This window comes from Dendronephthya gigantea, unplaced genomic scaffold (genome assembly GCF_004324835.1).
Source record: "Dendronephthya gigantea isolate DGI-Jeju-01 unplaced genomic scaffold, DenGig_1.0 000088F, whole genome shotgun sequence".
Classification (NCBI taxonomy): domain Eukaryota; kingdom Metazoa; phylum Cnidaria; class Anthozoa; order Malacalcyonacea; family Nephtheidae; genus Dendronephthya; species Dendronephthya gigantea.
This window is the reverse complement of record NW_021163098.1, coordinates 224,293-236,370: the sequence shown is the minus strand read 5'-3', so window position 1 is coordinate 236,370 and position 12,078 is coordinate 224,293. Positions and strand designations below refer to the sequence as shown.

The window sequence follows — 12,078 nt, the reverse complement described above, 5'->3', positions numbered from 1 at the left end:
GTATCGTTCGCCACAAATCATACGCTTCGTTTTATGCTCTCTCTATTCATTTTATGTATTCTCGTTTTATATCAATATCAGAGGTTTACATGGGATTGCTACAAAGAATCACATCAATGTTGTTAAAATATTTAAACATTGGTTGGAGCTATCCTCAATCAAAATAAATTTAAAATATACCGCATCTTACGGCGAATTTAGATCCGTTTGTCTACATATTTTACTTTAAATATCAACAGTTTGTAAACCCTTTCGTAGCGAAAGAGAAAACTGAATTATTTATGCTAACTCAACAAAATAGCGCTAAATAATTAATATTAATTATAACGTCATGGTCAGTACATAACACTTAGCTATTTTCGATGAAGCAAAAATCCCTTCCGCTCATTTCTTTATTTTAAACGATAAATCGGTGTACAATCCAATTAGCCGGTATAGAGTTAATTGGGCCTCGAATTCGTCTTGACGTTTATTTCAACATGTATCTTACGATTAAAAGAGAAACGTTTTAATGCATGTGTTCGAGAGATTGCTTTGCAACTTTGTACAAAGCTCACATGAGCCTGTCCTAACTCAGGTTGTGTAAGACTGTGCTGTGATTGTGAAATCTATTTCATTTACTGCGGTTCTTGAAAGGACCGAATGTTCAAAAGGAAACTAATGAGCACGGAACAGGATGTTTTATAATCTTTATCTAAGTATTGTTTGGATATATTTTGATTACGTCTATTAAACTCGAGTAGAAGAACCTTAATGCTTCAATCCTGTATTTCACTGCACGGCCAACCTCATCTAGCTCATCATATACGTGTTAGCATCGATTTCACCACCAGGTTTGCCAGCTGTTTCTTGCCTCTTCTTGAACGACCAGTAAAACAACCCCACGGCCGATACCACGAGAAAGAGAACAAGAATAGGCACTCCAATAACAAGAAAATAAAACACCGAAGATCTGCTTTCAGCTAAACATAAAATTTTGAAAAAAATATTTATTGTAGAAACTACACATGCATATTTGTAGTAGGCTGTCACAATTTAGTTATTTAGTTGTATATGCTGAGGAAATTATATTGTATGCAGATCATGCTTCAAGTATGATTGAATTGGTTATGAACGTTGGAATCAAAACAAGCCAAATAGATCTATTTTAAGCCAATTTTTTCCTAATTCATGTGTATTTGGCAGAATATTTTGTAATTATTCCGAAATAGTACAATTCCAATATGCTTTAATGCGATAATATTATCCGTTCTACGTGACGCCGGCATTTTGAAAATACTACGCAAAACTTTATGATAAATTATGCTCATTCAAAATACCCACGAAATGTGTGTATTTTGAACGACCGATCCCAGGGCCTTTTCTCTTCCTCCTCGTAAATTCCCAAAAGACCCTGGGAACGAGGTTGTATTACGCAAGTTATGAATATTATTGGGGATCGGGTACCCAAGTATTATTTTTTTTTAATTTTAAGTGTAAGTTAGAGTATTTCTATATTTTTGGATGAATTACTAAAAACTATGATTACCATCATCTTCCTCATCGCAGTTTTCGCGTTGTATATTTCCAACCAAATGACCACAACGTCCCTTGACAGAGCAGGTTTGGTTTCTTGTTCTTATTTTCCCGTCGCCGCTCTTGAAGCAAGCACTCCACTCACTCCAACCATTGTGAAAGCCTGGGATATAGTAAAGAAATAAAAAAAAACGTATTGAACGAATTTCTAAGAGCTTTTCATCAGTTCTATAAAGCGAATCTATTCTGTCATACAACTGATGATAATAATAAGAACACAGGCGTACTTGGCGAGGGAGAGGGCGGGGTGTTAGTTATAGCGTGCTTTTTTATATGCATTAATAAAAATTGGTGAAATATTTTTACCGGCACACGTTCCGTTGTTAACAAAACCCGGTCTGATATTCCAATCACAGTCTGTACAGGTTGAGTTATCACCATCACAAACACCACAAGAATCTGTTTGTTTCATACTATTCTCAACACCATCACAACCGAAGAAGATAGGAATAGCAACTGAAATGCAAAATAGAAGTTGAACAGCCAACCTGCATGGATCCATAATATTAAGCTGCCGTCCCTACGTAAGTTCCGCTCATGCTTAGTGCCGGAAAAATATTAATATTGAACCTCCGAAGGGGAAAGACTGCATGGATAAATATAATATACGCGTACATGCTGCATTTTGTAACAGCATTTACTGCTGTGTTTTACTGGAGTTAAATATGTCAGTAGATGGAAAAGTCTACTTATGAGAAGCTCAAATTCAGTAATACATATTTCAATTTCGGCTTTTGTCACTTTCATACCGATTTGTGAGTTATTTGTTCTTTGCTGCAGTTCATTAAAATATTCTAAAGTAGCTTCACCAACACTTGTCTTTCCAGTCACCGCAACATCAAAGATACATTCCTTATTTCCGCCACAAAGGTTCCTCACTTCCGCTTCGAATGTGGAATTGGAGAACAGCGACGACGTGTCATCCAAAAAGACAGGAGTGAAGCCGAGGTTGACAAAGCTGGAATAACTCTTTCCAGAATGGTAAGTGAAAAGAGTGTTTTCTTGGGTAGCAATCCCTAAAGAAGTTGCAAATTCTACATTTCATTTGGGCCCTTACCGTTAAAATAAATATCAAAAGTTCACAAATAACTAATGTTTTCTTGTTCTTCTTTTTTTTACTCTGAATTTCACAACGGGAACCCGCGCCCCCCGTTACCAGCAGGGTTGTTTCACCACTAGACCATTGGGAACATTATTTCAAAAAGCTTTTTGCTCTGACAAGACTGGTATTCTTGCAGGCTGAGTATACTAACGTAACAATAACCATATGTTTAAGTTGAAACATACATTTCTGACCAAATTCATTGTGAATGGTTTGCGAGGTTGAATTCGTTGGAATGAAAATTCCGTTGGGCAACAGGAATTCTTGATCCTTGCTGTCATCCCAAAATCCCAGAAGACCAGCTGTTTTTCCTAAAAAAACAAATTTTATCAAAGACATTAGCCACAGGACAGTGGGCGTTGGAATAACTCTTGCAAGTGAGTTAATGCAAGTTAATGAGGCAATGCAAGGGAGTTAGTGTAAGCACTTGATGTAAGAGTTTTATTCAGTACCGTTGAGAAAGGAGAGGCATGGGCGGGAAATGGGCAAGAAAGGAGGGGCATGAGCGGAAAATACATGGGGCCCGATAATTTTGATCTCCGGTGATGCCTTTGTTGATTGCAAGGGATGGGGGACCTGTGGTTGGCTCTCACCTGCGGGCCTTGCTATTTAAAATAAATTCAAAGTTAAATTCGAGGTTGAAAATAATGTGAAACAATTCATTATGCATGAAAAATGAAACTGAGAAAAATATTAAGAGATAAAATAAAATTTCCGAATATTTGAAATTTAATCATGCATTATTTGCATTGACAATTAGGTTAATCCTGTATTACATCCTACTGAGTTATGCGAATTACTTGCCAAGCTTAATTGTCATCCAACGGTTAATTATATCTCGCTTCTGTTTGAAATCAAATAAGTGGAGTAAATTATTACCGAGAAAATATCACAGAAACTCTTCTCGCTAGTGAAATCATGCAAGCATCATTCAAAAACTCAAATTTATGAAAAAATCTGTGTTTTCAAAAAATTTATAAGAAAGTATGCTCTCTAGAACATCTGCTTAGAGTATTGCTTTTAGTCCACCACCACCAACCTTTGTATCTGACTGGAATTGATATTTGGTAGGTTAAAAACTCTTCAAATACTCTGATATCGAGAGATTCCCCTGAAGCGAAGTAGACGCCTATCTTTGATTCGTTCTGTTTAACAACAAATACTCCTGTATAATCTAATCTTGACTCTTCGTCAAATTCTGCTCGATCACCGTTGACAAGAACATCTATCTTTCTCCGCTTGTTATACTCAATCTTAGAACAGAAGACAATAATTTAGCTCTATGAGATAAAAGCAACAATGTTATCGTGTAATTTTTATTAATTTGAGTCATTTCTAATTAGAGTGAAGCCATTTTAAAGAATGTTTTGAAATATGTTTTAAAATTGTAAAAAAGGCATGGTGAAATAAAAACACGGTGGACTAACAACACGGTGGACTAACAACACGGTGGACTAACAACACGGTTGAATGGCAACACGATAGAATGACATCGCATATGGTGGAATGACAACACACATGGTGGAATGACAATACGCACGGTGGAATGAACACACGATAGAATGACAAAATGGTGGAATTACAACACTGTGGAATGGCAACACACATGGTGGAACTATAACACGATGAAATGACAACACGATGGAATGACAACACGATGGAAAGACAACTCACATCGTTTTCTCGCGGTTGTCTTACCTGTACCGTGTCACTTTCTGCTGCTTTGGCAACTAATGCTGTAAGCGCTGTTGCCTTTGTCGTGCTTCCTTGATTGTCAGTGATGGGATTCATTCTTCCTTGAAACTCAAAATCGGTGCCATTGTTCACACGAAGAAGAATATATTCACCGTAACCATTGAATGTGTAGAATGTGCCATCAAACGTGGACAAGTGTGGATCCCCTCTTGTATCGGCTGCAACAGAGTCCGATAATTTCAAATAAATCCAAAATTAATCTTATATTAGCAAGTGTCTACTTAAAAATTTGTCGCCCAAGGCGAGGATCATCAACCATTAAGCAAAATTCTTTACCAATTAAACTGCATGTAGTGCATGAATGTGTAAATTTGCAGTTGACGAATTCAGCTTACCAATTGGTGGAGGAATATATCGCTTTCCATCATCAGATGGTCGTTTTTCAAAATATTTGTTGCAATTTTCACTGAATCCACAGCAAGCAAACCAAGGAAGGACATCGAGTCCCATATGCCACCAGAAATCCTCATCCGGTGATTTCTTATCGAAAGAACCGCCGCCTGGCGGTCCCACGACCAATGAACCTGCACTATTATAACAACATTGTTGACCAGCACCTGATGGACTGAGAAAACAAAATGGGACATATTATTCTCCAAAACAACTAACACGCTACGATATTTTTTACACTGGATATACTGTAGTTCGACCTAAATCGATCCGACGACCTCCAATCCCGTGCATGTAAACTGTCGCGATGTTTTTTAATACGGGGAATGACATAAAATATATATTAATCCAGAATATACCGTTCCTGTGTGCAAAGAAAACAAGGAAGTCCGGAAAATAGATTATTAGCTGAATACATTAAACTGATAAGGAATGATATATACAATCTTAGTATACCCATGCAGTCAGTGGCGTAGCCAGAACGATAATAGGGGGGGGGCATATTCATATATTCGTGATACGCAGGATTTATTTCTTTTAAATGGATTGTCTTTACAGTCTGTTATCATGAATTTATGAATATGCCCCCCCCCAATTATCAATGCTGGCTCCGCCACGGCAGGCAGTAGCATAATACTGACTGTAAAAACAAGTTATTTCATAGGAGGAGCCAGGCTAGGGACGTCACAGAAATAATTCTTCCATGTTTTGGTTAAGTCGTAGTTGCCGTCACAGCAAGTCAGAAAGAGTCCGGATGTAAATTTGTCATCATTTCTGTATTTAAATCAGTCTATGTTTACTGCAAGAAAACTGGAAATACTCTATCACATCAGCCACCATTTGCTGCTGAACACTTGACGTGTTGTATACACTGAATACTTAGTTGTAAACAGCGTATTATTATTAAGGTCATATTAAGGTCAAAAGCATTTAGTTCGCTGGTTGAATAAAACGATAGACATGCATTCTATTTTAAATTTATCTACCGTTTAATTGATGCAACCGGCCCTTGGCTTAAAAGTTATAACCGTATTATTATAGTTACCATACCTTGGGTTTCTGGAGCGAAAACATGTTGAACTACCGCGATGATAGATATATGTGCTTAGCATTCGTTTAATCCCAGAATCTCGGATAAACTGACCAGAATCAGCTAACATTTGTCGAAAACTCGTCGGACATGGAAGCAATTCCTCTGTAAGAGTAGTAGAGTTAATACCAATAGATAAATATCAAGCATATAGCGGTACACGATATATTAAGTACTGTACAACAGTGCTTATTCTTTCAATTGTCCGAGCTCAGTAAAAATTGAAATCATATGGAAATTTAATTTAGAAAATTAATTCTAAAATTAGTCCCAGGTATTATGGTGGAAACATTCTCAACAGACAGACATATATTTCCAATCTTGCATCAGTTGCATGAGAGTTTTTGAAATTCCTAATATTTTTTTTTCTGGTCAATTATCTCATGATAATTACGTCATAACATTATCGCCTTAAATTTCAAACCACCTTAAATGAGATGGATTTTAAGTTTTACTCTCACAACTATGTGCAAATTAAGATGCAAAACATCCTTCTTCAACACATGCATGAAAAAAAAATTTTCATTTTGACAAATAAGTATGGAAGTATCAATATCAAAATAAAAAATATTTTTCATGCATGTGTTGAAGAAGGATGTTTTGCATCTTTGCACGTGGCTCGTGAGAGTATAACTTGAAAACTATTTCAATAAAGGTGATTCTAATTTTAAAACGTTGTGATGTTAAAATCGTGTGACGTCATTACCGAGGTCATAAGATTACGCATTCAAAATAATGAGAATCATTATAGTTTTGTTTCTTCATGTCATTGACATTGTGTCCTTTTGGCCTACAACTAAAATAATTTAAAATAGTGAATCTGAGGTACCCAATTTTAATTTTTTGTTACTAATTTCACAGCCTGGTGGGGATTGCAGAGATTGATTTACATCATAAATGACCGTACATGGGATGGTAGAGTACGAATCGATCTCGATCACCTCTCCTCTGGTAAAACACGCAGATGAATAAACAATTTTTGACGCAGAGAAAGCCAAATGATTATTTTCCACCTGCAGTTTCTGAAAGCGATGTTCAGAATAGCTGTACTTTATTTCCCGACAATTACCTTGTAGTTTTGCAATTTCTGCGTCATTTTCTAAGTCATACCAATTGGTACATTCGATATCATTAAATATCAGCCATGTAATTAGAAAAACACTGCTGAATATCGCGTTTTTAGGAGTGACACCAAATCGTTTGACTCTGGGTTCAGATGGGGTTATTTTAACAATTGCAATCGGTGAGATTGTATCCACACTTCTTCGCCGCCTTCTCCTGTTAAATGACCATATGTATATGTATTACTATACTATACTAGGTTTAGTATTGTACATTAGCTACTGATAAAGAACATTAATGAACACAGGGTATTCATAAACCTTTGCTCGTTTCCATCTGTCAAAAGAAGAAAATCGCACCAGAAAGTGGTCTAGTATAAGCGGTCCTCAATGCCCTGGGGCCGCGGTTGTATCAAGCCTATTTTGCTTAAATGGTGGATAAGTCAAAATTGAATAACACTCTTAGTCTCTTAGAACTTTTTTGAGTGAGTCAACTTGAATATTATGCATATAGTTGTAAACAGTATCTTTTTATTAAGGTCAAAAACACTTAGTCCGCTTGTTGAATAGAACGATAGACTTACATTCTATTTTGAACATATCCACTGTTTAGGCTAAACGCCAGTGAACGGGATTGATACAACCGGCTCATTATATCGATACACACGTTTATAATTACAACATGATTTCATTATTCTGGTATACTTACGTCGAGAAAACATGTGCGCTGAAATCAAGCTGGTAACTGCCAGAATTAAGAACTTCTTTAAAGCTAGCCAAACTAACATCATGAAGCAAAAATTTGAAAGCGTCAAATGCAGATATCTCGATGTGAACGTGCGTAGAGTTAATTGCACTCGGGTTCCATGTCAAGATAGTTTTCGTGGAGTTTGCCCAATTTTCAACTTCCAGTCCTTTTATGTCCGGAGGATTTCTAGCCAAGGGAACTAAAATGAAAAAAAAAGAACTGGCAAATTTGTCGGAAAAATCTCTTAGTCGGGATTAACAATTAGGAAAGTTTCAATTTCACATTATCAAATTGATTTTTGATATGAGTAAAAATCAATGGATATTATAGTAGCTACCATAGATTTAATAAGGATTTTTACAGTGAATATTTAACTATTGCTATGCTATTTTCGAAATACTGTTCAAAACTCAGAGGTTTTTCATGTTTGGTCTTAATAAGGCTCTGGACTGGTAAGACTGGCAAGAATGTAAAAATTAACCATATTAAGTATCCGTGAAAGTTGGGTATTTGTACCATAAAAGCTGTAAAAAAGAAAGTTTCATCTCTGCCTGTTATAAAATTGGTTATAAAATTAGTTTTCTTCACTCACTTGATCTAAATATACCAGTATGATTGAACGTTATGCCACCATCTAGTGAAACATCCATTGGCATACGACCATGCATTTTATATAATGGAGGAGTGATGCAGTAGGCAAGTTTAGAGCTGACAATCACACCAGTTGTGTTAATAGTCTTGTTAAATCGACACACAATCTCATCACCAGGATTATAACATGGACCTCCAATAAACACTTTAGTACCTCCCAATTCAATTCCTGATCTGGGCGAAAGTTGCAAATCTAAACAAATACCGCGAGGGAAAATTGATGTATTCCAGCCGCAACGACATATTGAACAGAGAAATATAATTTATTATATTATAAAGCCTTTTAGGCCTTTTTCCCATTGGTTGACGAGCGGTGCGTAAAATCCCATATCCGGAACGTGGTTCGTATATTTCCTATCTGGACCATTATCCCGGATGTCCCATGCAGTTCAGTCATAAAATTACAGATAATTGACCTCGCTTGTTCGCGGTCTGTATATACTGTGAAATATGTCTGTACTGTGAGATTTTTGCATACTAAAAAGCCTCGGTCTGATATTTCACAGTAGAGACCGAACAAGCGAGGTCAATAAATAGAGGATATTACACGGTTGCGAGAAGATATGGATTTTATGTTCGAGTGGCAAGAACAATATCTCACAAGTGAGCGCAGCGAACGAGTGAGATACTGTTCCTGCCACGAGAACATAAAATCCATATCTTCGAGCAAACCGTGTGATGTTCTGTTTATTATATGGACTAAATTATAAGTGAAAAAAATACACACAAAGGCGACAAGAAAATTAGCCGCGGAAGACCATTATAAAAGCAAATATTTTTTAAATTATAACCTAAACATTAAAGTAGACTAATTTTTCCTTATCTAAAGATGCATGTCTATGTGTTTTTGTTTGTATTTCTAACGTTAATTTCGTTTTATATACAAAACAAAGGGCATTTGTATCTTCACAACAACAACAAAGGGAATGGCGGGAAAATTTTCGAAACTCGTTATGTCACCCCTAAACGTGACATACGGAAAATACGCACACCTGGTCCCGGATGTAGTGGCGTATGAGTTCTACGAGTGTTTTAGTTCTCAGTAAAATACCCCCATCCATATAATAATCAGTTATTATGTTCTCTTATTCGGTTATTGCATATAATTTATTCCCTCATTTCATTTGAATCTTGATATAAAATTATAATAAAATATAAGAGTTATATGAGCGTTAACTTTCTCATACCGCCACCAGATGTGCAACCATTATCCACAACTTTATCCCCGTCGATCTTGAAGATCCATTTCCCTGCCTCTTGACAATTTGATGTCGAGGCAATGTTGATAATGGCGGGAGTGCGAGAATTTGGGATATTAAAATATCGAATACCGTCACCTGCATTGAAACCAGCCTGGAAAGAATAAATATATAGGGAGCTTTAGCAGTCATGAGGACGAATTTTGCATGCATTTGGGCCTTTACCTACAACAAGGAGGGATTTCGCTTTAGATAAATCAACAAGTTTGTTTACAAGGGTACATTATTTACCATTTTACATGAAGTGTTTAAAATTTGGGCATTTTGATTGGCTTTGCCTTTAAAACGTTTAAAAAACTTGCCGAATAGTTCAAAACAGAGTGATCGCGTTTCTTTGGATAAAATTAATGTAATCAGTGGCGTTGGCATTTGATTATTTGGATTGCTGTGTGAATATTATCTATATTTCACCTGTTAATAAATATATTCTTCATTGATAATAGTAAATAATGGATTTTCTTCATTACCTGGGCTGCTGTATTGTTGCTTGCAGAACCAAAAGTCCATGTGATTTTATTGTAGAGAAATATTGAAAACGAGCTGACACCGTCTGTAGCCAATATAGTCTGAAATGTGTTCTATATAAAAAATCGCATTTTCCTGATCTAGATACTTTAATGAAATTTCTAATTTAATAATCTAATTTAATTGGGTAGGTACTATAGTAAGTACGTTAAACCTGTACAATAAATAACTATTCTCGCTCTAGTCAGAAAACACTAGCAGTAACTGAATACAGTTCACGGTCATTCAATACCAAAGTATTATTAGCCTTGCATCATTAATATGACTGTTTTCATGATCCCGGTTAGCCAAGATTCAACGGAGGGTGGAATGACTTTGGGGTGTTCAAATTAGCATATGACACGATCCTGGCAATCGTGTAATCATCCCCACAGTAACATGTCATTGTTATGTTTCACAAAGACATAATACCCGTTGTATGTTTCACAAATTTTAATACCCATCAATATGCTCTCATGCACGTTTCGGTAAATCTTCGGTATAACCGCGGGTATCATGTAAGCAGCCCCTAAATCGTCAGGCACGCTACGCTACTGAAAATTACCAATTCACGGACACAGGGCAGAGCAGGGCCCTCGGAGCGTATCCAGGGAATGTGGAGGGGGGGCAGATCCTAATATATAGAACCCTCCATAAAATTTTAGTTTTCCATACCTAATTCTTTAACCGGTTAACTAATTACCCTGCATTTTGAGAGAAACTTTATGACAAATTGAAAAATATTATAAAAACAATCCTTTCTGCTAGTGATCGAAAGGCTTTTTTACTAAATCTAAGCATTCGTTATAATGCGGAATGGAAAATGAACCTAGGAAATGTCAGCCAGTTACCGTCTGACTTTTATATCAATAATTTTGGCCGCCAAAAAGGGCTTAAAGCACCTCCCCCCCGGTGATAACTGACATTAGCTATTGCCGACCGTCGGTCATATATATGAGAACCAGGCTTTAGCGCGTGTTATAATTAATTAAGTTGCGTTAATCCCTACCGGAGAAATTCGCGAACATGACATGCATTGAAATTTTAACAATAGATACTTTCGGGGCGTTTTCGACACCCTGTACCGAGTGCAAAAAAAACGTAACCACCTAATACTTATGACATTCGCTTTAGCCGCTCTCTATTCAAACCGGCACTTTATTGAAACACAATAGATTGAGTATTAACGAATATTTAGTGGTTGCGTTGCGTTTTTTTTACACACCCTCTAAAAGGCTGCTTTCCACTGTCGCGTTTTTTGCACGTACGTACACGCGCGTAAAAGCTTAAAACCTCTAAGTTGTTAAATAATCAATTTTATGCCAGAGAAAACACACCAAATGTTCAACAGAATTCAACCTACTCATCTATTCAATCGTTGATTTCATAAGTATCACTTAAATTATTTTAAACTTTTACGTGCGTAGTACGCGACAGTGTATGGAAAACAGTGCTAAAGGGCAGAGGACTGCTCCCGCTCTCCACCGTGCACGTCAACTGTGAAATGACTCGTGCAATTGTTTGACTGTATGACTATATGACTTCATTTATAGGACCATTTTACTTACATTCGGGGAGGAAGGTCCTCCGAAGCGAGCAACGTCCAACCAAGTCACTATCAGAGCCCATTTTGCTGAAAAACCTCTTTGGCGAACAAAAAAATTCCTTATTTCCTCAGAGATCCGTGTGCGAATAGAAAAGTCTTGAGTTTCTCTGTAGTAAACAGCGCCGCCCTTTCTTGTATCGACGTCTGCCCAGAATGGCGCGACTAGACGGCGGCTATTTGAGAGTGGAAAAGGATCAGGTGTGTACTGCGACACCTCGCGAAGAAAAGAAATCACACCGTTCGTGTTTATCTGAAAAAGACCGACTATACGCATCAAGTAGAATATTTATTAGCAAGACTATTGGTATATTTTCGACCCATGTAGACGGCGTGATGC

The 12,078-nt window shown here is 36.8% G+C and overlaps 1 protein-coding gene across 1 annotated transcript; it reads right to left on the bottom strand.

Annotated features, from left to right (window-relative positions):
• Positions 1-432: 432 nt before the first annotated feature.
• On the bottom strand, positions 433-12,078 carry LOC114533220 (sushi domain-containing protein 2-like). The gene is made up of 15 exons (XM_028554719.1): positions 11,704-12,078; positions 10,099-10,209; positions 9,560-9,725; positions 8,314-8,565; positions 7,683-7,920; positions 6,982-7,190; positions 5,873-6,017; positions 4,768-4,997; positions 4,376-4,590; positions 3,717-3,930; positions 2,863-2,988; positions 2,325-2,591; positions 1,882-2,031; positions 1,529-1,678; positions 433-962 (listed from the first exon to the last, which is right to left on the bottom strand). Exons 1-15 carry the CDS (start codon positions 12,013-12,015, stop codon positions 793-795), a joined length of 2,955 nt encoding a protein of 984 aa, XP_028410520.1. The 5' UTR covers positions 12,016-12,078; the 3' UTR covers positions 433-792.